The sequence below is a fragment of the Arvicola amphibius genome, chromosome 11 (genome assembly GCF_903992535.2).
Source record: "Arvicola amphibius chromosome 11, mArvAmp1.2, whole genome shotgun sequence".
NCBI lineage: Eukaryota > Metazoa > Chordata > Mammalia > Rodentia > Cricetidae > Arvicola > Arvicola amphibius.
In genome coordinates this window covers 93,772,015-93,799,981 of record NC_052057.2, presented here as the reverse complement: position 1 = coordinate 93,799,981, position 27,967 = coordinate 93,772,015, and the positions used below count along the sequence as shown (strand labels likewise).

The 27,967-nt window shown below is 42.6% G+C and overlaps 2 protein-coding genes across 3 annotated transcripts; one reads left to right on the top strand and one right to left on the bottom strand.

Moving 5' to 3' along the window:
* Nucleotides 1-54: 54 nt before the first annotated feature.
* On the bottom strand, nt 55-26,670 carry Smim27 (small integral membrane protein 27). The gene is made up of 3 exons (XM_038346997.2): nt 26,437-26,670; nt 560-751; nt 55-248 (listed from the first exon to the last, which is right to left on the bottom strand). Exons 2-3 carry the CDS (start codon nt 602-604, stop codon nt 126-128), a joined length of 168 nt encoding a protein of 55 aa, XP_038202925.1. The 5' UTR covers nt 605-751; nt 26,437-26,670; the 3' UTR covers nt 55-125.
* On the top strand, nt 277-11,689 carry Topors (TOP1 binding arginine/serine rich protein, E3 ubiquitin ligase). Of its 2 annotated transcripts, XM_038346994.1 has the most exons (4): nt 277-605; nt 1,754-1,951; nt 5,648-5,707; nt 8,175-11,689. In XM_038346994.1, the coding sequence occupies exons 1-4, from the start codon at nt 603-605 to the stop codon at nt 11,094-11,096; spliced, it is 3,183 nt and encodes a 1,060-aa protein (XP_038202922.1). In that variant the 5' UTR covers nt 277-602; the 3' UTR covers nt 11,097-11,689. The 2 variants fall into 2 exon arrangements, with proteins under 2 accessions (XP_038202922.1, XP_038202923.1); XM_038346995.1 differs by lacking the exon at nt 5,648-5,707 and having other exon boundaries at nt 281-605.
* Nucleotides 26,671-27,967: the final 1,297 nt, after the last annotated feature.

Sequence of the window (27,967 nt, the reverse complement as noted above, 5' to 3'; positions counted from 1 at the left end):
CCATCTATTTCAAAAGTTAGCATGTTAACGCTTATCACAAAAGTCAATACACAATTTGTATTGTGAATTTTACTTTTAAGTCTACATAGGTGCCATTTGAGGAAAAGAACTGTGTTTGCTAAGAATTACCAAAGTTCATTCATTTCAAAGAATTTATCTGGAAACTCCTTGTGCAGCTGTCGTCGTGCAGCTACAGTGGATGCATAGATGACGAATCCCCAGGAAAGCAAGACGATCACAAGTAGCAACTAAAGGGGAAGGAAAGAGGAAAAAAAAAATCAATACGCTGGGTCCGTTCTCTGTTTAGACCGGGTTACTAGCTACAGGTGGGAGCCGATTGTCGGAGTCACTCAAAGGCAGCCTCGGGCCCTTGGCCCGGCAGCCCTGACGTCAGGGGCGGAAGAGCGTGTCCTCCAGGAAGAGGAGGAGCTGCGAGCTGGGCGTAAACGCGCAAGTTAGGAATGGGTTTTGGGGTTCCGAGCTGCAAGCAAACAGTCGGCCTTCGGCTTGCGGGCCGGGGGATGTGGCACTGTGGAGTTCCAACGCCCGGGTTACCTACCACGGAGTAAATCCAGTCCAGGGTGCGGCGACTCACTGGCCTCATGGTAAGGGAGCGGCGGGGGCGGGTGGCGCGAACCCTAGAGCCCGCTCCCGGGCGCCGTCCACCCCGCTGCAGCAGCCATCTTTCCGCGGTCCCGGGCGCGCTTCCGCCCAGAGTTGGAGCGCGTCACGTGATCCGGGCCTAGCCCGCCTTTCAGGCAGCGGAGGAAATAAAAGAGAAAATGTTAAAATCGCGCTTTTTTTTTTTTTTTTTTTTTGCGCTTACATGGGCATTTCTCAACTCGTTTATCTCCAGTCGCAGTGCGATATTAACGCAAAATAGCATGCCATCGTGTGCTTGTAAGTTTATTTGAAAATAGTTACGCTGGGAGAATTAAAAGTTGCCGCCCCACACCGCATCCCGTTTCTACAAAATGTGGATAGACGTTCATATGTTTATGTTTGTCATGAACAATATTATCCACTCGGTTATATAACTAAAGAACCGCTGGAAACTTAATTCGGCCGTTCATCAAGAGCGACTAGTCAGAATACTGTCGCTTACTGCTGGAAATATTTTTAAATATGTGGCGTTTTAAAATGTTACCCGCATGGTGGATCTACCCGCCAGCAAGTGTAGACGGAACGTTTATGGAGTCTAGGACCTCAGCAAGTGTGGCATGCTAAGCCTCAAGCAAGGCAGTTTGATAGGCGAGCGTGCAGTTGAGCCCGAGGATGCTGTGTTTGCAGGGGAGGCCTAGCTGGCAGGCCCCGGGGCTGCGCGGCTTGGGGCGCAGAGGTGTCAGATTCAGTGTTAATCTAGATTTCGGGAAGTGGGAAGCAGGCCGCTGGGAGAAAAGTCATGGCTGCAGAAGCGCTCGGCGCCTGCGGCTCATCCCAGCTTCAAGACGTGAGCGCTGTGGGGGCTCCTTGTAATTCTTGTTACACTAGGGAGAGCCCGAGAAGCTTGTCCAAGTTTCGGATGTCGGGTTTCCGCCCCTTTGGCAGTGTCTCCCAAAAAACGGGCGCCCCCCACCCCGTGGGGGCAGGGCAGGGTCTGGTGCGTGCGCGCCAGGCCCCGCCCCCTGCGGGCGCACGCCCGCGGCGCATGCGCCGGGCCGGGGGGGCACTCCGTGCCGCACGGGCCGGGGGGCGGGTCTCGCCTTCTCTCCGCCCCCAAACTGCCTTCGGTGATGAGCGTTCTACGTCACAGGGGTCGCAGCCGCCGCCGCCGGGGTCTCCGCTGCCTCGCGAGGAGGGAGAGGCGCCCCCTCCGGCGCCTGCAGAGGAGGGGAGGCGCCGAAGCCGCCGGGTACGCCTTCGCGGATCCTGCCGTCACCGGCCGAGCTTACTGGGCCGACGGGAGCTGGCCTCTAGCGGCCCGGCGGGGCCTGCCACCGCGTCCTCGGAGGTGAGCAAGCTGGGAACAATGGGCGTGGGGTCGGCGGCTGCGGGAGCTAGGCTACGGCCTGCGCCTCCGGGGGCCGGGGTCGCGACGTCGCCACAGTAGCGGGTCACCTGTGGCTCGGCGGCGGTGGGCGAAGGAGGGGAGTGTCTCGCCGCACAGCCCGAGGGGCGCGAGCTGGACTCGAGACTGGAAGGAGTTGTGTGTTCAAGCAGACCACCGCTGCGAAGTGTGACCTTGGCAGGTCCCCAGTCGGGACCCTGTCTGTGAAATGGGAGTAGCATTTCAGTTGCTAGTGTTATGTAACTTACGTGGTGTGGTTGTCTTTCCATCCGCGCCATCCGTTTCAGGCTAAGGAAGCCACTAAGACTAGTTGAGTTGTGCAGTGTTTCACATATGGACTGGGGTTGTGTGACCACAGCACCTGTCTAATTAGTGCTGCTTTCCTGGCCTGGTGGTTTCTGATTTGTACACTAGAGCGGGCCAGTGAGGAGGTGAGCACAGAGATTTTTTCTTTTTTCTTTTCTTTCTTTCTTTTTTGGTTTGTCGAGACAGACTTTCTTTGTGTATCTCTGGCTGTCCTGGTATCATTCTGTAAACCACGAGGCTGGCCTCGAACTCACATAGATCCTCTGGTGCTGGAATTACAGGCATGCGCCACCACCGCCTGCCTGTGAGCACAGAGATTTAAAAAGGAAAAGGAAACTGGGAAGCATTTTTAGTGAGTACATTTCTAGATTAAGAGGGAAGAAAAAAACGAGAAACAGGTACCTAAGGCTACTAATAGGTAGAGATTGTTGTCTGGGAGGATTTGAGGGTTTGGATTTTTCGTTCATGAAAAGCTCTGCTGTTGGGCACAATCATACTTATCTGGAGTGAGTGGCTTTCACAGCAAATACAATTCCAATGCTTGCTCATCCCTCATTTTTGGGCAGTGACTCTGGTAGCCGAGACCGGTCTGGAGTTCCTTATGTAGCAGAGGATGACCTTGATTTTCTGGCTCTCTGGCCTTCATCTTCCAGTGTGCTGGAACTGTAGGGTGTCCCAGGGTCCCAGTCTCTGATAAATTCTTTTATTAGTGATACTTGAAATTCTAGCCCAAGCCTTTAATCCCAACACTCGGGAGGTAACCTACAGAGTGAGTTCCAGGACAGCCAGTGCTACACAGAGAAACTGTCTTGAAACCACCACCCCCACCTCCAAGAAGAAATTAAATTTGGTCATTTATGTCATACAACTTTTAGATGATTAAACTACTCAGATTTGCAAGTAGAACCCAGATTGCTTTTAACAGTCATTGTTCCAGTTTACCCACTTGTGAACGTTGTTAACCACTTTGCTTAGATATATTAAGCATATAATTGTTATTACTTAATTTGCTATTGACCATTTTGGAAACCTGTCAGTTACTGTGACAGTCAAACTTTTCCGCATTCTTCCTATACGTCGAGCACTGTGCTAAGTGCTGAGTGACATGAGTTACATCCTTCACATAACCATTTGTTGTCCTCTTTCAAATGACTACTAGTATTCCATTTTAGAGTTGAGAATACCTGAGAAACAACTTTGTCCCAGCTTGGTCTCTGGGGACTTCAGGCTAAGAAGTGGTTGGTGATTCTAACCAGATACGGCGTCACGGGCCTCTAATCCCAGCACTCAGAGAACAGAGGCAGGCAGATCTGAGCTGCAGGTCAGCCAGGGGTCCATAGTGAGACTTGGCAATTCTCAGTATTGACTGATGCTAAAGTTAATATTGCTAAAGTACAGTCAGATGGTTAAATTCTTTGTCCAGTGATAATACTGTAGAAGATAATTTTTATAGAAGTCTTGACTTTAAGGAGGGGGGGGAGAAAACTGTAAAATTCATGCAGTTTTCCAAACTCCTGGTTTACCTTTCATTAAATTTCAGTTGATTCTTTTTCTGTACCTACTTTCCCTGGATATGTTTGATCCTGTTTTCTGAAATTTCCCCCAAATTATGGCATATCTAACAAAGATAGAATCTGCAGATTTGAAGATTCAGGAAAGGCAAAGTTCAGTGCTTCCTTAAGTTTAGGATTTGGCTGTTTTAGAAGTAGGAGCAGAGCAGGTTCATCTGCTCTGGGGGAGCAAATTTGTAGTCCTAAACCTTAGGTTTCTTGGGTAGAGGAACATTTATGAGGCAAATCCTTAAATACAAAATATAAATGGTTCCATATTTGCCACTTAAATAGGGACTTCTTGTGCAAATCTCCTATTTCAGGTTTCTAGCTATCCCAGTGTGATTGTTAGTGTATTTACCTAGGTGTGTGTCATCATCCGGATCTAATTATGGGACATTTTCATCTTCCCAGAAAGAAATCCCATGACCAGCTCAAGTCATCTTTTCCTCTTTATAGATAAGACTGTTTGGGTCATTTTATGAATGGTACCATATAGTATATGGGTTTGTGTGTGTGCGTGTTTTGTTCGTCATTTTTTAGAATGTTATGTTGTAGAATCAGTGCTTCATTACTTGTTATTGCTAAGTAATTTTGTGTGCATACCTTTTTTTATATAACCCACTGGGTCAGGTTAGTGCTGCCTTATGCATATCTGGCTGTATGGATGATATACTGGGGGCATGGGCAGCCTACCAGTAGCCAGCCACCAACCATCTGTATGGCCTCAGATAGGGTGGGACTTTGAGAGTCACACACACACACACACACACACACACATACATTGATTCTCTGGAACTGGAGTTACAGATGATTGTGAGCCGCCGTGTTGGTTTGAGAACTCAGCCTGTATCCTTTGCAGGGGACATCTCCCCAACTCTGTGCTGTAATTTTTAACTGGCTTGAGCTTGTGCTGGTGACCACAGCTCCTCTGAGTTGTCAGGCACTCACAGTTTCTTATTCTCAGTGCTTCGATGACCATTAATAAGTCTCTGCATTACAAAAACTGGCTCTGGCCGGGCGGTGGTGGCGCACGCCTTTAATCCCAGCACTCAGGAGGCAGAGGCCAGCCTGGTCTACAAGAGCTAGTTCCAGTTCAAGGCCAGCCTGGTCTACAAGAGCTAGTTCCAGGACAGGCTCCAAAGCCACAGAGAAACTCTGTCTCGAAAAACAAAAACAAAAAACAAAACAAAACAAACAACAACAAAAAAAAACGGCTCTGACCAAGGTTGGGAGAAGCATTAGCAAAACCATCAGTTCCCCGTTGATCCAGTTGTTGATAGTACCAAACCACATTTTGTTAATCGTCAGTTGATGGACATGACATTTCAATGACCACATTTGAGATAACCAGTAACTAATCTGTGACTTGAGAGTTTTGTTTGGGTGTATTTTGTATTTTCTTTTGAGTAAGTACCAACAGATGAGTTGCTAAGTCACACAGTGATTCTACTTCATTTGCAGTTTAATAGTCAATTTTAATATTTAGTGCTGATTTTCGAACAGATAATCTATTATTACCATTAGATTGATATTTTATGTTTCTAACTAGCAATATATTGTGTAGCTAAATATATTGAGTGGAAGTACAAGAAAAAATTGTTATTTTTACCTGTTGGTCAGTCTTTAGTCTTATGCTGTCAAAATTAGGAAAGATTTAAGGTTTCAATTTTATCCAAAAGTATACTTCATTGATGTTTGGAGTTTGCAGTCTAGTATTCTTTAATTAATCCTGAGTTGTGATTTCTTTTCCTTTGTTTTTCTTTTATGGTACTGGGAATAGAAACCAGGACTGCCTTACCTGTACCAGACAGGCCTCCCACTGAGCTACATATATTCCAAGGTCTGAGTTGTAAATTTCTTTCAAATTAGAAATGTTTAGTAAGCACTAAAATTCTTCCTTCCAAAGAAGCAAATTAAGATAAAATGTGTTATATCTTGAAATTTACTGATCACTTTTTTCAACTCTAATCTATGATGTTGAGGGGCCAACTAAAGTCGGTGCTGCAGGTTCCTCTGGTTTTGGAGCTAGTTTTAGTTCAAGCCTACCTGGTTGTCAGCTCTTGTCTCATAGCGTTTGCAGTGCCTTCTCTCTTTGCCATTTGTTTGCTCTGAGCACAAACTGTCTTTCATTCTACAAGGTTTTTTTCTTTTTCTTTTTAAAGAAAACCCTTTTTCTGAATGAGTTGATTGCTACACACAGAGGGAAATACTGAAGTTTTGTGGTACTGTTGAGAGTTTAAGTATGTTCAAAAGTACTGGGACTATGGCTTGTTGGTAACATTTTTGAGACCCTGGGTTCCATTCCCCAGAACCACATAAATAATTAATAAACAGCAAAAAGCAATTAGTATTATGTGTCTGTAATCTACTTTCCAAGACCAGTCAAGAGTTCTGAATAGAAGACTTGGAAATACCTGGATCATTAAGGAAGCATTTGTTTGGATTAATTGTCTTTCTCTTAAGTATCTTTCTGAGAAAGTCAAAATGCCTGAAGTGAGCATGGTTTAATTTGGAAAATCTATGTTCCAGAGATTTTTTTTAAATACTTTTGATTTTTTTCCTTTAGATCAATGAGTAGATTATTTAGGAAGTAATAATTTTATTATTCAGCCAACTTAGCATTTGAGTAGTAATGGAGTCTCCTATGAGAGTGGAAGATGAGTACTAGACTCAGAGAAATTTAAAGAACAGATAGATTTTTTCAATATGTACAAGATAGTATAAAAATGGAGTATAAGAAAGGCTTTACAGCCGGGCGGTGGTGGCGCACGCCTTTAATCCCAGCACTTGGGAGGCAGAGGCAGGCGGATCTCTGTGAGTTCGAGACCAGCCTGGTCTACAAGAGCTAGTTCCAGGACAGGCTCCAAAGCCACAGAGAAACCCTGTCTCGAAAAACCCCCCCAAAAAAAAAAAAAAAAAAAAAAAAAGGCTTTACAGAGAGGACTAAAATACAATGGATTTTTGATTTCAGCTGCAACAAACTCACTTTGTAAGCTACAACCTGATATGATATATGTAAAGAAAACTGATCATTAACATTCTCATGATGGGAATGCAGACAGTAAGAAAGGAGACATCAAAAATACGATACACCTTGTGGTTTCACTTTTAGATTTGGCAAAAAATGAAGGTTAGGTCTGGTGGCCTGCTCTTACAGTCATAAAACTCAGGAAGCAGAGATAGGAGCAATACCCTATGTTTTGGAGGTCAGTGTGGGCTACATAGCAAGACCCAGACTCAACCAAACCAAGACAACGACAAAAGCTATGACAGGCTCTTAGAAATGCCGGGTGGTGGTGGTGGCGGCTCACACCTTTAATCCTGGCACTTGGGAGGCAGAGGCAAGCGGACCTCTGTGTATTCAAGTCCAGCCAATCTACAGAATGAGTTCCAGGATAGCTGTAGCTACACAGGGAAACCTTGTCTCAAAATGAAAAGAAATACTTAGAAATGATCAGTGATTGAACATAATAGTGTGGTAGTCCTGCTACTGGCTGGCTGTCCTCGTGATATCACCACAGCTGACATTTCCTCCGCCGTTGGAGCCACGTGCTGCCTTCCTGTGCTTTTAAACTGAAAGACCATTTCTTAGTAAAGCTTTCATTGAAAACTATAGCATGGCTTAAACAATGAGGTGAACATCCTCATGTGTATTTTATAGAAACTATTTCAGAAAAATAAATGTACTATTTCATATAAAACAAATTGAGTGCACATAAATTATTTCATAGATTATTTTAGAAACGTAAACACCCAGTAGTGAAACTGTTACTAAATAGGCTATGGTATTAGAAGCATATATTATAGTTAGACCATAATTAGACCATGGTATTAGAGGGGTAGGTGTGTGTGTGTAAAATACAAAACCATACATGAAAATAACGTTTGTGGACAAAAGGTATGGTTTTTTTTTATATAGATACAAGCAAGTCTAAAAGGAAACAGTGATCATAGTATCAAAAATAACAGAATCTCTGAAAATAACAAAGTCTGAGTGGGGAGCGTAGGTGCTCATTTGCTTTTGTGCTTCTATATTTGTGTTAAATACTTAAGTGAGTACTGGGAAATGTCTGACCTACAGGTGAAAGTAAAGTACAGATAGTAACACTTGAGGGTACAGAAGAGGATTTTATCCTAGGAAATAAGATCTCGGAGCTTGTGCTTTAATTGCTATGTTGTTATGCTTTTATTTTGTACTGGTTTTTTTATGTTAAACCATTCGTTTTTGCCTAAGTATAAACAGAGTCCTTTTTTAGTTCGGTTATCCTTTTATTGAGTTACTGATGTATTTTCTTTCCCTTTTACAGATGATGGCCTCGGCTGCTAAGGAATTTAAAATGGATAACTTTTCACCTAAAGCTGGCACTAGCAAATTGCAGCAGACGGTCCCAGCTGATGCCTCTCCTGATTCTAAGTGTCCTATATGCTTGGACAGATTCGATAATGTGTCTTACTTAGATCGATGTCTACATAAGTTTTGTTTCCGCTGTGTGCAAGAGTGGTCAAAAAACAAAGCTGAGTGTCCACTATGTAAGCAGCCCTTTGATTCTATTTTCCATTCTGTGAGGGCTGAAGATGACTTCAAGGAGTATGTCCTAAGGCCTTCATACAATGGTTCTTTTACTGCTCCTGAGGTTCGAAGATTCCGCTACCGGACCACGATGACAAGAGAACGGAATGCTTCCCTTTACTCCTCTGGTAGTAGCATAAATAGAAGAACAACTACCCCACCAGACAGTGGAGTGCTGTTTGAAGGGTTAGGCATCTCAGCAAGACCTAGAGAAGCTGAAATTCCTCAATTTATGAGACAAATGGCATTAAGGAGGACAGCTACTGCAGATGAAAGATCTTTGCGGAAAATTCAAGAACAAGATATTATTAATTTTAGGCGAACTCTTTATCGTGCTGGTGTTCGAGTTAGAAGCATTGAGGATGGTGGCCGCTACAGGGATATCTCAGCTGAGTTCTTCCGCAGGAATCCCGCTTGCCTTCATAGGCTAGTTCCTTGGTTAAAACGTGAGCTTACAGTTCTTTTTGGAGCCCATGGATCTTTAGTCAATATTGTCCAGCACATCATCATGAGTAACGTTACTCGCTATGATTTGGAGAGTCAGGCATTTGTGTCTGACTTAAGACCATTTTTGCTTAATCGAACTGAGCATTTTATACACGAATTTATCAGTTTTGCTCGATCTCCTTTCAACATGGCAGCTTTTGACCAGCATGCTAATTATGATTGCCCTCCTTCATCTGAAGAAGGCAGCCATTCTGATTCTTCAGTCATAACAATATCACCAGATGAGACTGAGACTCAAGAGCTGGATATGAATGTGTCCACTGTTAGGCAGGCACCATGGGATGATGAAACTCCCGGACCATCTTACTCCAGTTCAGAGCAAGTGCATGTTGGAATGTCTTCCCTTTTAAATTCATCAGACAGTTCAGATGAAGAACTTGTCCCCACAGGAGCCACCCCTCAGGTACAGGGAGTACAGACGAATGATGACCTAAATAATGACAGTGACTCCTCATCAGACAATTGTGTCATTGTTGGGTTTGTTAAACCACTAGCTGAAAGGACCCCAGAACTTGTTGAGCTGTCTTCTGATTCTGAGGAGGTGGGCTCTTACGATAAAATGGAAACGGTGAAGACACAAGAACAAGAACAATCTTATAGTTCTGATGATAGTGATGTTTGTCGATGTTCATCTCCACGTTCTGTTCTTGGAAAGGATGAACAAGTGAGTAAAAGCCATTGTGATTCTGATACAAGAGTAAAATCAAAGAAAGAAGAGAAACGATCTACATCAACGCCCAGAGACAGTTCATCCACCAGGGGGGACAGAGCATCTCCCCTCAATCGAAACCGAAAGAGGGGAAGATCGAGAAGTTCAGACTCTCGTTCCCAGAGCAGAAGTGGCCATGATCAGAGGAATCACAGGAAGCATCATGGGAAGAAAAGAATGAAGAGTAAACGATCCAGAAGTAGGGAGAGTAGTAGCAGACCTAGAGCAAGAAGGGACAAAAAGAGATCCAGAACTAGAGATAGTAGCTGGTCAAGGAGAAGCCAGACACTTTCTCTGAGTAGCGGAAGCACCAGCAGATCAAGATCTCGTAGCAGTGATCATGGCAAAAGAAGATCACGAAGTAGAAATCGAGATCGCTATTATTTAAGAAATAATTATGGAAGCAAATATAAGTGGGAATACACTTATTATAGCAGAAACAAGGACAGAGATGGTTATGAGTCGTCATACAGGAAAAGGACTCTTTCAAGAGCCCGGTATTCTAGACAATCTTCAAGTCCAGAATTCAGAATTCAGTCTTTTTCTGAAAGAACAAATGCTAGGAAGAAGAATCACAGTGAGAAGAAGTACTACTACTATGAGAGACACAGATCAAGAAGCGTGTCCAGTAGTAGGTCGAGGACCACATCTGCTGCGCCTGCGCCTGACCGGGTGAGAAACGAAAAGCCTGGAGGGAAACGAAAGTACAAAACCCGGCATTTGGAAGGTACTAATGAAGTAGCTCAGCAGTCTCATGATTGTGCTTCCAAAGGGAAGGACAGTCACTACCAAAAATCATCAAAACTTGATGGAAATTACAAAAATGAGAGTGACAGCTTTTCAGATAGCCGATCATCAGACAGAGAGACAAAACACAAGAAGAGGAAAAGGAGGACACGTAGCCTGAGTGTAGAGATAGTTTATGAAGGAAAAACTACTGACACAGCTAAACACCACAAGAAGAAGAAGAAGAAGCATAAGAAGAAACATAAGAAGCACCATGGAGATGCTGCTTCCCGTTCCCCAGTTGTCATAACCATCGACAGTGACAGTGACAAGGACCCTGAAGGGAAGGCAGCTGTGGAAGGCAGCGATGGCAATCTTCCACAGCCTCTCCACAGTGAAGTTTTGACTCCTTCCTTGGAAGCCTTTGAAACGAGAGATGTTGTCACGATAGAAGATGAGTTTGGTGCCCTGGATAAGGAATGTGATGTTACTGCACTTTCTGATGACTTGAGTACCAGCCGGACCTTGGATAATAGTGTACCACCAGCAGTCTCAGTTGAACAGACTCTTGATGTAAGAGAAGAAAGCACCTTTGCCTCAGATTTAGAGAGCCAGTCCAGTAACATATCTATTCAGACTGAGCCATCAAGACCATTGTCATCTCCAAGGACCTCATTGTTGTCGGCAGCTCTTGGTGGAGACTCTGATGTGTCCTAAAACTGCCAAAGCATCTCATTGATAATTCAGAGGCTATAGAAAAATATAGGGGGAAAAGTCATATACTGCAGTCTGGATGACTTGTTGGAAAAACTTTGCCTCAAAATATTTTAAGTGTTACTGTGTGCATTAATTTGTAAAAATCATTTGTTCAAAAGGTTATGTATGTCCTGTCCCCAGATATATGCACTTTTAAGTGAAGAAAACGTTGCTGGCAGTTTATTTAAAACTTGGGAACCTTTTTAAATAAAAATAAAAAGATTAGAAGTTATTTCATAAAGCCATATGGTATTGGCATATTTTTATGGTAGTATTTTTGAATTTTTTTTTTTTTCGAGAGTTACTCTGAAAATGTGTTACAAGCTGGGAGAATGCTTTTGGACAGTTATTTTTCATAAAAAAATTTGTATGATTGAAAACCATTTCTTAGGGTGAAATACATCATTTTAATCTGCACAGGCTATCTTGACATCTGCCAAAAGTAGAGTTTAGTATCTTGTTTATATACTTGTTTATCTGGACTGGCAGTAAAACATGTGTATTCAACAAAAGACAATAAAATAGTACACAGTAAAAGAACTCAAGACATTTAACTGTGCAACATTGCTTTCTTTAAAGTTTGCTAGAGCCAAAGTCTTAAAAACCGGTGACCTTTTACAGGTCCCAGTTTCAGTGGTTTGTCCGGTCTTTAACTGACATTGCGTGTTTCATTTTCTTAAGGAAAATTTTTCTGGTGTTTGGCTTACTACAAAATGCAGGCCCTGACCAAACTTTTCTTTGCCAACTTTCACATCAAGTGATTCCTTATTTTTAATCTTTAGAGAAAATAAAATGGCTCTATGTCTAGCTCAATAAAAGGTTTGTCATTGAACATCAGAACTTGAACATAATCCAGATTTAGCTTCAATTTGCCTGGTTTTCCTTCTTGACTGAAAATTGGAAGGCTTGCTGCCTGACAAGTCTGTATTGGGTTTTAGTGGGAGAACAAGGCAGGTAGACTCCTTGTCCTCGTGTATTTTACAGATTGTTTAGCTAAAACAATTATGTAAATATAGCACTACAAACTATAGTAAGTTCTCTGGAGAGTAGATACCATTATATGATATATATATATATATATATATAATTTGTATATATATATACAATATATATATATAAATTGTACCATATATATATATCATATATATATCATATATGGTACAATTTATATGTATAATTGTGTGTGTGTTTATGAAGAATACATAATGGAGACCCAAACTGAGGATATTTGAGAGAATTCTTGAGTTAGAATGCAGAAAATGAGCTGACAGCAGTGCATCTGAAGGGAAGAGAGTATGTAGTGATCCAAAGCCGGGGTTGGGCCTAGCTAATGTTAGAAGTGGGCTTGCTAAAGAAAAAAAAAATCCTAAAGATTTGCTTAAAAGACAATAGAAAATATCTTTAATTATAGGATTCTAAAGTTGTTGTTGACAGTTTGAAATTCACAGTGAGAAATAGTAGAAAGAAATAGACTTTGCAGGTTTTTTTTGGGGGGGGGGGTGTTGCTTTCCCTTCTCTGAGATCCTCCCCTCCTATCTGAATCCACTCCCTTTCTGTTTCATTAGAAAATACATTCTTCTAAAGGAAAATAATATAACACAAAAAAACATCAGAATTGGACAAAACAGAAGGAAAAGAGCCCTAGAGGAGGTACAGTAAACACCCACTCATTTGCACATTAAGGAATCTCATAAACACTAAACTGGAAGCCATAATTATACACACACAAGCAAAGGACCTGGGACAGACCCATGCAAACCCTGTGTATGCTGCCTCAATCTCTTGAGTATGTTTGTGGTTTGGACATGTTGATTTAGAGGGTCTTGTTTTGATATCCTCCATCCCCTTTGGTTCTTAGACTCTTTCCTCTGCAGGGTTCCCTGGGCTGAGGGATTTGATAGAGACATCCTGTATTGGGCTGAGAACTGAATTATCTCTGTCCATGGGTCTCTTTGTTTCCCTCTGTTGCTGGAGGAAGCTCAAGGAACTGATTATGATTATAGAAGAATGTTACTAGAAGTCATTTGCTACTTTTTCCTTCTTAAGGACCAGTATTGGTTTTTCCCTAGGCTAGCTAGGTTGTTAGGCTCTCTAGTCTCAGATTCTTGGTCACCCAAGTAGTATTGGGTTTGGGTTCTGTCTCATGGAGTGGGACTATAGTCATACTGGTTGGTTGCTCCCACAGGCTTTGTGCCACCATTGCACTGGCATATCGTGGAGAGTTGGGACAAACCCTGGCTGCACTTCCAGAGGTCCATCGGCTAGATTGGCGTGTACATTTCTCTTTTGATAGCATAGCATGACAGAGTACCTTCTTGTACCAAAAATACTAGAACCTAGGGATGAAGTCTGTAGGCTTCAGCTTGACGTCTCTATGTTGAATGAGTTGTGTGGGTACTGTCTTCAGCTATGAGTCCTTGCCATCAGTTAAGAACAATCTTTTGTCTTGGCAACAGCCTGGCTTTTTTGTGGATTCCCTTTGGCCAACAACTCAATTAGATGTTACCCAGTTCTGGTACTGGAAGCTTCATTTGGTGACGAGATGAGCCGGGCCCATGTCTTTATTCCCAGCACTTGGGAGGCAGAGGCAGGCGGATCTCTGAGTTCGAAGCCAGCCTGGTCTACAAAAGCTAGTTTCCAGGACAGGCTCCAAAGCTACAGAGAAACCCTGTCTAGAAAAACCGAAGGGAAAAAAAAAGAGAGGTGGCCAGTTGGGGATGTCTGTCCCATTACTTGGTGGTCATTTAGCTCGCCTTCATAGATGTATATATTTTAGGAATCTTACATTGTTTTAGGTTTCTATACTACCCCTAAAATGCCCCTGAGTTTTAGCTGTCTCTTCCCATTATTTCCCTCATCTGTCATGTCTCCCCCCCCCCCCCAGTTTTGTACTCTACCTAGCCTCCAGTTCTGTGGATTGTATCTTGGTTGTTTTTGGATTAGTAGCTAATATCCATATATAAACAAATACAAACTGCTTTTTTTTCTGGGTGTAGGTTACCTCACTCAGGATGACTTTTCTAGGTCCATCCATTTATCTGTGAATTTGATTTTTATTAATGTATACAGTGTTCTGCCTGCATGTATGCCTACACGCCAGAAGAGGGCACCAGGTCATTAGAAATGGTTGTGAGCCACCATGAGGTTGCTGGGAATTGAACTCCGAATCTCTGGAAGAGTGTCCAGTGTGCTCTTCTGAGCCATTTCCCTAGCTCTCGTGATTGATTTCCATTTCTCTCTGTCTTTGAATCTAGGTTGTTTCCAATTTCTGGCTATTGGGATGAGTATGGTTTAGCGTCTCTGTGGTAGGATGACGTGTCGATTAGGAACATGCCAAGTGTAGTATAGGTAGATGATCACCATCTTCCTGAGTAACCGCCTCGCTGATTCCCATGGCAGCTGTACAAGTTTGCACTTCCATCAGCAGTGGCTGGGTCTTCCCGTTAGTCCACATTCCTTGCAAGCATGAGTGTTCACTGTTTTTGGTTTTTCGAGACAGGGTTTCTCTGCAGCTTTTTTAGAGCCTGTCCTGGACCTAGCTCTTGTAGACCAGGCTGGTCTCGAACTCACAGAGATCCGCCTGCCTCTGCCTCCCGAGTGCTGGGATTAAAGGCGTGCGCCACCACCGCCCGGCTTCACTGTTTTATTGATCTTAAGCTATTCTAATGGACGAAAGGTGAAATTTCAAAGTGGTTTCAATTTGCATTGAACATTTAAGTGTTTCTCAGCCATTTGAGTTTCCTCTTTGAGAATTCTATTTAGATCTATACCCCATTTTTTTAATTGGGTTATCTGTTTTCTTGTTTTAGTTCTTACGTTTTGGATATTAACCTTCTGTTGGATGCGTGGTTAATAAGATCTTTTTCCTACTGTAGGCTGCTACTTTGTCAGAATGATGGAATCCTTTGCCTTACAGAAGCTATTCAGTTTCATACGGTCTCATTTATTATTGTTGATCTTAGTGCCTATACAATTGGTGTTCTGTCAGGAAGTTGTCTCCAGTGTCTTGAAGGCTATTCCCCACTTTATCTTCTGTCAGGTTCTGATTATCTAGTTTTATGTTGAGGTCTTTGATGCACTTGGACTTGAGTTTTGTGCAGGGTGATAAATATGGATGTGTTCATTCTTCAAATACAGACAATTAGTTTGACCAGCACTATTTGTTGATCTCTTTTTTCCCCTTGTGTATTTCTGGCTTCTTTATCAAAAACCAGGTGTCTACAGATGTGTGCATTTATGTCTGGGTCTTCAGTTTGAGTCCACTGATCAATGTGTTTCTGTGCCAGTGCCCTGCTGTTTTTATTACTGTAGCTCTGCAATACAGCTTGAAATCAGGAAAGATGAGACCCCAGCAGTTCTTTATTGTTCACGATTGTTTTATCTATCCTGGGTTTTTAATGCTTCAAATGAAGATGAAAATTGTTCATTTAAGATCTGTGAAGAATCGTATTGGAATTTGATAGGCATTGCATTGGCTCTGTAGATTGCTTTTGGTAGGGTGCCCATTTTTACTATATTAGACCATATTGATCTATGAGCCTGGGAGATCTATGTTCAGATACCTTCTTTAATTTCTTTCTTCAGTGTCTCAAAGTTCTTATCATACAAGTCTTTTCAATTGCTTGGTTAGAGATACACCCAAATATATTATTTGTGGCTGTTGTGAAGAGTGTTGTCTCCCTGATTTTTCTCCGTCCATTTATTTGTATATAGGAAGGGTACTGACTTTTGCTGAAAATGTCTGTCAGCTGTAGAAGTTCCTGGTAGTAGAGTTTTTGGGGTTACTTATGTATACTACCGTATTATCTGCAAATAATAATACTTTGAGTTCTTCCTTTCTAATTTGTATCCCCTTGATCTCCTTGAGTTGTCTTATTGTTCTAGCTAAGAATTCAAGTATTATATTGAGTAGGTATGGAGAGAATGGGCAGCCTTGTCTTGTTTCTGATTTTAGTGGAATTGCTTTGAGTTTCTCTCCATTTAGTTTGATGTTTATTGGTTTACTGTTAATTGCCTCTATTATGTTTAGGTATGTTCCTTGTATCCCTAATCTCTTCAGGACTTTTATCATGAAGGGTTGGATTTGTCAAAGGCATTTTATGTATCTGCGATGATCATGTGGCTTTTGCCTTTCAGTTTTATATGGTAGATTACATTTACAGTTTTATGTATGTTGAACTATCCTTACATCACTGGGTTGAAACCTAGTTGATTATGGTGGATGATCTTGGTGTTGTGTTCTTGGATTTAGTTTACACAAGTATTTTGCTGAGTTTTTTTTTTGTATCTATGATTAAAAATTGGTCTGTAATTCTCTTTTTGTTGGGTCTTAATGTGATTTGGGTACCAGAGTGTTTATGACCTTGTAAAGTGTCCCTTCTGTTTCTGTTTTGTGGAATAATTCAATAACTCCTTGAAAGTGGTAGAGTTTTGAGCTGAAACACTCTGGCTGTTTTTGTTTTGGGGGGAGACTTTCAGTGACTGCTTCTGTTTCATGAGGGGTTATGAAGCAGTTGTGTTCATTGGTCGCAGATCTTTCCTGTGGTCTCTGTGGTCTGCTGTCTGGTCTAGTCTGCGTTTCTGAGCTGCCCTCTGTCTGCACTTTGTCCACTATTGCTCATAACCGTCTCCCCCACCCTTAGGATACCATGCAAAAAAATCTAAAATCTTTTAAGTTTCCATTTCCCTACTGAAAATATTTCAGTAGTTTCTCATTATGATGCCTTAGACAGACCATAAGAATAAGATAAAAATCCAGTGTGACAAAATGGTTTAGAAATCTGAGGCTAGGCTCCAAATTTGTCTTCACCTTCCCTCGCTGTGCTCTACCAACCACAATCCCTTACTGCTCCTTGCACCTCCGGAAACTTCATACATCGTGATTTTCTTCAGCCAGAACTGGATGTCTGGCTGAGCGTCATGTTAAGGTGTGTTTGTAGCCCCCATTTTTACCTGGTGGTGACTTTGGCTTTTGTATACCTGTAGGCTTACGCACAGTTGTTGGTAACTAGTTCCACGGCGCCCCATCAGTCTGGAAGGCCCACGCGGGCTGTGCAGACTGCTGTGTTACACTGCCGCTCACGAGGGCTCAGAGCACTGTGTAGACCGCTGTGTTACACGGCCGCTCACGAGGGCTCAGAGCACTGTGTAGACTGCTGTGTTGCACTGCCGCTCACGAGGGCTCAGAGCACTGTGCAGACTGCTGTGTTACACTGCCGCTCACGAGGGCTCAGAGCACTGTGCAGCGCTGTTTTTCACAGATTTCAGGACTCGCACAACAAGATTTTGTTGCAAGAAATTGGCAAGTTAACCATGACACCTGTCACCGTAGTAGTGTATGTATTTGTAGTATGGGTTAAGTGGGTGTTTGCAGTTTTCACTAGAGTGCAATGCTATTTTTAACATCGATTTTTTTTTTCTGGTTCACGTAGTCTTTTATTGCAGTGCATTGAGTATAGCTTGTTTAAAGAACATGTAGTGTATTGTAATGCAGTGTCCTCAGTTGAGCATTTTGATTTCCATGACAGTTTAGGGTACAAATACTTTTCTGCATGCAGCTTTTCCCCAGTTGTGCTACATAGTGCAGCTGAGTTGCTGAGGTCGGTCTCTTAATCCCTCAGCTTGAGCTATCCTGTCATAGCCTCGTAAGTGTTAGATTACAAGGCCACTGCATCACCTCTCCTTGGTTTCTTTGGTTTTTTGAGACAGGGTTTCTCTGTGTATGTCTGGCTGTCCTGTGACTGACTTTGTAGACCAGGCTGGCCTCAAACTCACAGTATCCCCTTGCCTTTGCCTCCCTGAATGCTGGGATTAGAGGCGTGCGCCACCACCGCCCAGCTCTCTCCTGCTTGGTTTTAACTTCAATGTATTTTCTCCCTATTGGTTCCCTGAAGAGGATAAAAGGCTTTGAGCATTTTTATGCTTTTTGATTCCTATTGCCGAATTATTTCCAGAAGGGTTCTTCACTAGCGGTCTGCAAATGTGTTGTCAGACTTGCTTCCGTCTTTAGGTGCTCTCTACCTATGTGCATACATTTGCTCTGTTTCTACTTTTGAAATTTTTTATTAGTATACAATAAGTATATGGTGTGCAAAATGATTTTGGGGGGGTCAGGAGGATTCTTTGTGTAACAACTTTGACTGTCCTGGAGCTCACTCTGTAGTTTCAGGCTGGCCTCAAACTTAGAGATCAGCTGCCCCCTTTATGCTGGGATTAAAGGTGTGTGCCACCACTGCCCAGCCAAAAGGGTAATTTTTTTATGGTGTACAAAGTGACAGGTTTTTACTGTGACACTGTCATCCATGCATATGATGTAATTTGGTCATACTTCTTTAAATATTCACACTAATCTCTGCTCTCTTTCACTGGTCCTTTTTCCAAAGAGTCTTCTACTTTGATATTTTTTAAATCTAGATTTCACATATATGAGAATATACTACAACATCTGTCTTTGAGTCTAGCTTAATTTCATGTAACATTTGCCAGTTCCATGTGTTTTCCTGAGAATATGATTTTATTTCTCATGGCCAACCAGTGTGTGTGTGGGGGGGGGAGGGGGTGTGTACATGAAATCTATTCATCAGTTAATGAGCATGTAGGCCAGTTCCATAAGTTTACTGCCTTGTGAATAATGCGTGCAGTATTTCTCTGAACTAATTGAAAGTTACATACATAAATGTCCCTTTATCCTAATTTTTCTGTTTATCTAAAGAATGGGTTTGTGTAACTGTGAGGTAACGCCAGGGAAATGCGACATTGATGCGCAGTGTGTCCTCGAGGTGTCCTAACCCGCTCTTTCAGTCAGTCAGTCCGTCCAGAAGAGTACCTTAGTCTCCGACTGGAGCGCTTACCTAGCACCTGTCTGTTACACAGTGGCATTTCTGAAGGATGTACTTTACAGAGTGGCCCTAATTTCTTTGTTGTGACTTGATTCAGATTGTAGACTTGGCTAGAATTACTATTTGGTATATCTGTTGGGGTGCATCTGAGGTTTGCCCATTTGCTTAGATTGCCTTTCCCCTCCCTACTCAGTTTTCTTTTCTCATTAATTTTTGGGAAAAGGCTTTGAAATCCTGGAAGCAACCTCCTGGAAGCCTAAATCTATCCACGCTTCTTTCCTAAGTTGGTTATTACTATGGTGATTATAAAATAATTTTCTATAGTTTATTAGGTGGTGTTTAATAAGCAGGTGTGAATGGAAGTTTCTTGTCCTGGCCACCTGTTTCCTGTACCACACAGGCTTAATATTTATACCAAATTACCACACAGACTTAATATTTATAAGTTCCTGGTCAGATGGCTCAGGCTTATTACTAACTAGATCTTACATTTTAATTCCTTATTTACGCTCTGCCTTGTGGGGATACTTTTATTAGCATGGCACATTCGTCTATTCCCTCTGTTTCTGACTGGGGACTGCTGACTCTGCCTTACTCCTTCCCATCTTTAGTTTGATGATCCTGTGCTTCCCCCCCCCCCCACTTCCTGCCTGACTACTGGCCAATCAGCATTTTATTAAGCCAATTTGAGTTACAAACCTTTACAGTTTACAAGGGGATTGTTGTACAGCAAGCAGACAGTTTTCTTTTGTCTGTTAGTACAGTTCTACAGATTCTTAGTGGCTGACAGCCTTCTCTCTCACTTGTTTCTGTACTCAGATTTTGTCCTAGTCATCCAGTGAGGGCATTTGCAGTTGGCCTTCTGTATTCTTTTTAGTATTCTCTGGTGTAAAGAGAACACCCTAGTCTTTTTATTTTAAATGTTACTGCATATTGTAAGCCCTTAACTGTCGTGTAGACGAGTTCCTTCGCTTGTACATTAGCTGCCAAGAGTAAGCAGCAGTATTAAGGTGTGGGCCTCAGGGCTGAGGAGGTGGCTTGGGACAGTAAAGAATTGCACAACAAATATGGCATGAGTTCAGATTCCTAACACTCATTTTTTTTTTAAAAAAAAAAAAAAAGCCAGATGTGGTAATGTGGACTTTAGTCTGAGCACTGGATGGAATGGACACTGTCCGATTCTGAGCTAACCAGTCTAGATTAAATGGTCAGTTAAAGACCCTTCTCAGAAAACAAACTATAAAACGTGGAAGCTAAACATCAAGCACTAAGGAGCTAGAGGTCAGGCTGGTCTACATAACAAGGTCCAGGCCAGCAGGGCTACTTAGACCTTGTCTCCAAAAAAGGGAAGCGGAGTTCTGGAAATGGCTGTGCAATTTGAGAGCAGAAGACACTTGTTCTTGCAGAGGACCCTAGTTCAGTTCCCAGCACCCACACTATAGTGAATAACTATAGTGCACTATATATATAGTGCATAACTCCACAACCACAACTCCAATTACAGGGAACTAATGCTCTCTCTGACATCCTCATACACCAGGCTGAGTGCTGTGTGTGTAAGTGTAAGGCGACCTCTCATACACAAACTATTTTAAAAAGTGTAAGAAGTGACCTGGATCACGAGAGAACACATGTACACACCACACAAACAGAAAATGGGAGGACATGCAGGAAAGGGTTAAAGTGGCCCTGTGTTACAACACAATAAGTAGTATGTTAACAGGCCACAGAAAATGCTAACTAGCTAAGGCAGCCTGAGGTTTGAGTCCAAAGGGTGAAACAATGCCAAGAAGACAAGGTGGTAAGGGCAGTGATGTAGTGTTTGAGGAAACTGGCTGCGCAATAGCAGATTAGTGAGCCCAGGACGGAGTTGAGACGATACGAAGTTCAAGAGTAGTTGGTGTATGAAGTGATGGGATCTGTTGAAGCTGAAAAGTTGGTATCCGAGTAAAGTATTCAGCACCAAAGAAAGACTGGACTTCTTTAGGAGGGAAGAATTCCAAGCAAAGGAGTAATATGGTTTTTGTTGAGAGATCTTCCTTCTGCTAATCGGAGGTTGAAGTTAGAAGTGGTATGGTCAATTAGATTATTACACCATCCGCTTTACCTGAAGAGGTCAGTGATGAGCAATTCTAGTGGACTAGAGCAGGTTCATTCTGTAGGATGCAAAGGCAAGAAAGAGTGTTGGGAGTCTGGTATGGCTCTCATGTGCCCTGGGGTCTTCGTCCTTTCTGTTCATTGTGAGTAGAGTGTTCTTCACTTAGAAGACTTACTTCCTGTCTTTATAAGGTTGTCTTTCTGACCAAATCAGCTAATAAATGTAGCTTCCATTAAACTCCATTGCATCAACCTGCTTTATTTCTTCTCGCTGCATTTTTCTGTGTCCGTCTCCCACTCTAGAAAGTGGGAAGCTTGAAGTCTCCCTCCTTTCTGCCTTTGTACTGCCATCCCCAACCCAGATGCTCGAAACAGACATTTACCGCATGGTTTCCCTCTTCCTTTACACCACCAGCCTCTCAGTCTTCCTTCCTTCACTGCTGGTTCTCCACTGTTACCCTCTTGACCTTTGTCCTACCAAGTCATTTCCAGACTGATCTAGTTATTCTGGAAAGGAGCCAGAGAGGCCTTTTAAACATGCTGTTTAGGTATGTTACCCTTGCTTAAATCCTTCAGTTGCACCTACCTCCTTGTCTTTCAGGCCCTGTGTACATCTCACTCTGCCTCATGACATCTCCTCAGTGTTCTCAAAGTCCCAGATAGGCTTTCTGTATTTTGGCCCTTTTGTGTGCTCTGCGCCCTACCTGACATCCACCTCTCTTTTTGTATATGTTGAAATGGCACAGTCCTTCTCATTCTTAAGGACTTGTTGAAGTCTGTACTGCTCAGTTAGGCACCCCTTCACCCTTGTTGAGAGACTCTTTATGCCACTTCACACTTGACTTTGTTTCTGCACTTATGTCTGTTTGTACATCTTTGTTGTGTGTCTTCCTTTGCCAGCCAGCCTACGCCCCAAAAGACAACTTTTTAAAAATTTGTTTTTATTGAGCTATACATTTTTCTCCGTTCCCCTCCCTTCCTCTGCTCTCCCCTTCTACTCTCTCCTGTGACCCCCATGCTCCCAATTTACTCAGAAGACCCTGTCTTTTTCCTATATAGATTCTTGTATCTGTCTCTTAGAGTCCTCTTTGTTGTGTAGGTTCCCTGGGGTTGTAGACTCTAGGCTGGTTTTTCTTTGCTTCATGTCTAAAAGCCACTTATGAGTAAATACATATTATATTTATCTTTCTGGGTCTGAGTTACCTCAGTATGTTTTTTTCTAGATCTAACCATTTGCATGCAAATTTCAAGATACCTTTTTTTTTTTACTGCTGTGTAGTACTCCATTGTGTAAATGTACCACATTTTCAAAAGACACTTAAGGAAATGCTCAACATCCTTAGTCATCAGAGAAATGCAGATCAAAACAACTCAGATTCCATCTTTTACACCTGTTAGAATGGCCAAGATGAAAAACACTGACAGCTTATGCTGGAGAGGATATTGCTGGCGGGCGTGCAAATTTGTATAATCACTTTGAAAGTCAATATGGCAATTTCTCAGAAAATTAGGAAACAATCCACCCCAAGACCCAGCTATACCACTTTTGGGTATATACCCAAAGGATTCTCAATCATACCACAAGGACGTTCATAGCAGCTTTATTCGTAATAGCCAGAACCTGGAAACAACCTAGAATAAAGGCGACTTTTAATGTTCTGTCTATGAAGTGCTTTGGTGTGTACTCTGAAAACATGTTGAGCAATAATGCCTAAGCAAAGAGAGAGTTCAAGATTTAAATATTTCTTCTTACCATCCTGGGGCACCTCTTCCCTGGCTATGGTTACATTTTACCTAGGAATCAGATTACAACTATGATTTAATCCATTGCCATTCAAGGATATAAGACTTCCCACTGGAAGCATAAAACAAGGCATATTATTACCCTTTCCCCCTTTTTTTTTGAGACAGGGTCTGACTCATGTAGCCTGGCTGATCTGGAACTCACTATGTAGACCAGGCTGGCCTCAGACTCAAAGAACTCTCCCTGCCTCTACCTCCTAAGGTGGGGAGCTAAAGATGTGTGCCACCATGTGATCCATTACACTTAGCTTTTGAAGGCAAGTCTTGATCTTGTTTTTCTCAGTTAAAAGCCAATCGTTAGGGCCTAATCTAGTGGCATACTTTGCAATCTCAGCACTCATCAAGTAGAAACAGGAAGACTAGGAGTTAAAAGCCAGCTTGAACTACATGAGAAGTTCTAGGCTAATCTGGGCTGCCTTGAGCACTCAAAAATCCCCAAGCCTAAACCAGGAGTGCTAACATACCTGTAATCCCAGAACTCAGGAGAACCATTAGCTCAAGGCTAGTGTGTCTGAAAACAATTTAAGTAGTAGCACAAGAGTTTGTGTAACACACACATAAATGTGTACAGAATATAAAGAACAGCAGCATAAAGGTACCAGCAGAAACCCAAAAGAAATTGGACAGAACTGAACCTTTGGAAGATAGGAGCCTCTCTGTATAAGAATAGTTCATTTGGCTTTTCTTCTAAGAGTCTTCCTCAGGGTAGTTGGAGGATAGACTCTAAGGAGAAAGCCACAATTACTGTTTTTATAAGATGGACCTTGGAGCTTTCAGGGTGACGATTCTGAGGAAGAAATCTCAGAAAGGAGACACTTGCCAGGCAGTGGTAATACCTTTAATCCCAGCACTCAGGAGGCAAAGACAGGTGGATCTCTGATTTTGACGTCAGCCTGGTCTATAGAGCTAGTTCCAGAACAGCTAGGGCTACACAGGGAAACCCTATCTTAAAATAAAAAAAAAGAAGAAGAAAGAGGAGGCTCTCAGTGAGAGCCCTGAGATTACACATGAGCTTTCGCTTTAGTTTTTGTCTCTGAGATGCCTTTGTACGGGGGCTATACCAAGGTCCACGTGAGAAAGAGCTGGAAGGGTGAAAGCCTGAGGTCTCTGAGCTGCCTTCACAGCGAAGACATCCTGGAAGACAGTCTGGAAAGACTGGGGAACACTGGATCCGGACTAAGGGTTAAAATCATATTAAAGGAAAACCAGAACAGAGCTTCCACAATGAGTAAATGAAGTTTCTGGGATTTCAAAGTGAAGCACTAATCATTTAGTGTGTTAGAACAAAAGGCAATGTTCCCAAGATTAAGGTAATAGAATCTAGAGATTCTGTAAATTATCCACAGTGCCCAGTATAAAATTAAAAAATTATTAAACATGCGAGGCAACACAGAGTTAAGGGAAAAAACAGTAACCCCGTGAAGGAATTTGCGAGCAGGATTTAGTTTTCCAGTACTGGGGATCAACTGAACCCAGAGCCTTGTACGTGCTGGGCAGATGCTCTACCCAGAGCCATCCCTAACTCTACTCACTCTTACTTTCGAAACAAATTACTAAATTATTCAGACTGGTCTTAATATTTTCCTGCCTCAGCCTCTCAGGTAGGCCAAACCAGGCCTAGCTTGGGTTTTTAAAGATATTATTAGAAATACATACATGCCGGGTGGTGGTGGCACACTCCTTGAATCCCAGCACTCGGGAGCAAGTGGATCTCTGTGAGTTTGAGGCAGCCTGGTCTACAAGAGCTAGTTCCAGGACAGGCTGCAAAGCTACAGAGAAAACCTGTCTCGAAAAAACTGAAAAGAAATAAATACATGTGTGTGTGTGTGTGTGTGTGTAATGTAAACTCAAAGTGGTTACAATGAATGAGCAAATAGAGGTTTTAAGCTGAGGCATAGGAAATGAAACGGGAGGGAGGGACCTATTTGAAATCCTAGAGCTGTTAAAAAATTGAAAGGAAACGAAAAGTGAAACAACCCTTGGCCAGCACAGGGGTGGGAGCAGAATGGGGTGTCGGAAAGATGACTGTGACTTTCTTACAGAAAGGCTTATGTTCTTCTTAGTTCATGACTGTCCACTGTGTCTTAAACCACATGGAAGGGTTTCTGATAGTAACCTTCCCGCAGGAGGGGTAGCGTGGAATTTTGTGATTATAAGGATCTGTTACTTGATGAAGTACAGTTTGAAATCCAAATGAACTGAAATAAATTAATGCCGCGTGAGGAATCCTTGGTGCAACCATCAAGTAAATAACACAAACACAAATACATGCACACATGTATGAGGAAGGAAATATGACTAAAGGTGAAAAGGAAAATTTATATTTGAATAATTCAAAGGAATGAAATACAGAAGAATAAAATTAGGTACAACAAACAACAAAATCAAAACTTTAAATCCATACCAATAAGTATTAAGTATTTCTGTTTTTCTTTTCTTTCTTACTTTTCTTCTTCTTCTTTTTTTGGTTGTTTGTTTGTTTGTCAAGACAGGGTTTCCCTGTAGCTTTGGAGCCTGTCCTGGAACTAGCTCTTGTAGACCAGGCTGGCCTCGAACTCACAACGATCCACCTGCCTCTGCCTCCCAAGTGCTGGGATTAAGGTGCGTATGCCACCGCTGCCTGGCTGAACGATTTGTTTTTATTTTTTTGTATTTATTTTATGTCTGTATGTATGTGTACTATATGCATGGGCACTAGAGTTACAGACAGGTATGAGCTTACATGTGGGTGCTGGGAATCAAACCCTGGTCTTCTGGAAGAGCAGTCAATACTCTTAACTGCTGAGCTGTCTCTCCAGTCCCTCAAACTCCAATTGTTAAGCTTAAGTTCCGCTGGAATGGATTTCATAAAAGTTCAAATGCCCAGGCCCTAAACAAGTTTCATTAAATTTCAAAAGGCTAAAGCATTGCAGTGTATATGACCACAACAGATTAAAATCAGAAGTCAGTAGCTTTGAGCTATTTAAGAAAATCCTAGCATTCTTATTTAGAGGGCGAGAAGAATTCACGAGGACACTAGAAACTATTGCTAATGGGATTCCATGGAAATAACATCAAGATTTACGGAATGTTGCAGATTACCATTTGAAAAAGGAAACTTAAAATGACTCACGTGCTTTTAAAAAATACAGGGACAACTATAGGAAAGGCGTAATCCAGAATCCTCTTTTAAGAAGCTAGTACAACTCGGGTGGTGGTGGCACGTGCCTTTAATTCCAGCACTGCGGAGGTAGAAGCAGGCAAATCTTTGAATTCAAGGCCAGTCTGGTGTAGGGAGCTCTTTTGACTGCTAGGGTTTCACAGAGAAACCCAGTCTCAAACAAACTCTGTCCCTGCCCATCAAACCCAGAAGCTGTCTAGTCTAATATGCCCTGCAGGTCTGGCACAAACCCAGTGTTCCTAGGTTAGTTACACAAATTGGCCTAAAGAAAGTAAAAAGAGTGTGTGTGTGGGGGGGGGGGGGGGGGACAGAACCCCAATTAGTTTTGGCTTGAGTGATTTAAAAAAACAAAACCAACCAAACAAACCAAGAAATACACCAACAGCCTGAGAGGACAACTCACCATCCTGGAGCCAGGGACCCATGTAGCTGAGGATGTAGGTGGGGTCCAGAGTCTTCCTGACATAGTCTCTGAATGCTTGCAGATTCTGCCGCTGTTCAGCTGTCATTCTGTGGCTCCCCGCGAGCGATGAGCGCCCTGGCTCCCCCAAAGTCGCCGCGGATTTGAGCGCAGAGGGGACTTTCCTAGGCTAGGAGGCACCCTAGGGACAAGCGGCCAGGGCCAGTGCCTGGAAACCGAAACTGCCTCACAGCACTGGGGGCGGGGATCCAGTTACGTTTCGTTTCGTTTCTCATCCACAGAGCCGCTGGCCTGGAGGGACCCAAAGGCACCTTGGCAACTGCCTTGAAGTTTGCGCATTGCTTTCGGACTGGTGCGGTTTGTATTATAAAGTACGCACAGTTGAAGTGTACAGTTCAATGAATTTCAAAAAATGGAGACACCGGTAACCACTTCTGCCAGATCAGCCGGGTCCTCCTGTAATCTGTTTTCCCTTTATTAAGAAACTACCTCCTCTTTTCCAAGGAGGGAGGGGGGGGCATGCCAGTTTGCATCCCCACTCATAGAATTAAAGAGCTAAAGTTGACATGCATCCGCTAGGTACAGATAACCTTTCTTCCTTCCTTCCTTTCTTCTTCTTCCTCTCTCTCTCTCTCTCTCTCTCTCTCTCTCTCTCTCTCTCTCTCTCTCTCTCTCTCTCTCTCTTCCTTCCTTCCTACTTCATTTATTTATTAGCTTATTAAGACAGGGCTTATCATTTGTTTCTTTGGGGTTTTTTTTTGCTTGTTTGTTTTTGTTTTTGTTTTGTTTTTTGGAGATGGGGTTTCTCTGTAGTTTTAGAGCCTGACCTGGAAATAGCTCTTGTAGACCAGGCTGGCCTCAAACTCACAAAGATCCGCCTGCCTCTGCCTCCCAATTGCTGGGACTCAAGGCGTGCGCCACCAGCTCCCTGACCCCCCACGGGAGGGCTCTGATTTCTCTCATCAGCACCCTACAGTTTCTTTCCTTTCCTTTTCTTTCTTTTTTTTAAGATTTATTTATTTACTGCATGTACAGTGTTCTGCTTGCATGTATACTTGTATACCAGATCTCATTACAGATGGTTGTGAGCCACCATGTGGTTGCTGGGAATTGAACTCAGGACCTCTGGAAGAGCAGTCAGTGCTCTTAACCTCTGAGCCATCTCTCCAGCCGGCATCTTACAGTTTCAAGGGTACAAGTCTTACATATGTTACATTAAATTTATTCTATGTTCTTTAACACTAAGATAAATGGAATTATTCTTGAATTTTCATTCTCAAATTGTTGCTACCATACAGAAACACAGGTAGATTTTGTTTGCTGACCTTATATCATGGAACAGTGCTAAATCGATGCCTCCGGAGTGCTGGGATTAAAGGTGTGCCCCACCACCACGTCTGGTGACTTTATGACATTTATTAATTTCCATGTTCCCAGTCTTGGTGCTTTTCATTTCCTTTTCTTTCCTTCTGCCACCCTGAGGCGCCAATGAGCCTGCAACTGCCCGAGCTTG

What these genes read in the sequence shown, in the direction of transcription:
- Topors (XM_038346994.1), top strand. An exon ending in CTGCCACCGCGTCCTCGGAG is followed by an intron (nt 1,952 to 5,647) that starts GTGAGCAAGCTG and finishes TACTGGGAATAG; the next exon opens with AAACCAGGACTGCCTTACCT. An exon ending in TGAGCTACATATATTCCAAG is followed by an intron (nt 5,708 to 8,174) that starts GTCTGAGTTGTA and finishes TCCCTTTTACAG; the next exon opens with ATGATGGCCTCGGCTGCTAA.
- Smim27 (XM_038346997.2), bottom strand. Translation starts at nt 604, where the DNA reads ATGAGGCCAGTGAGTCGCCGCACCCTGGACTGGATTTACTCCGTG. An exon ending in TGGACTGGATTTACTCCGTG is followed by an intron (nt 249 to 559) that starts GTAGGTAACCCG and finishes CTTCCCCTTTAG; the next exon opens with TTGCTACTTGTGATCGTCTT.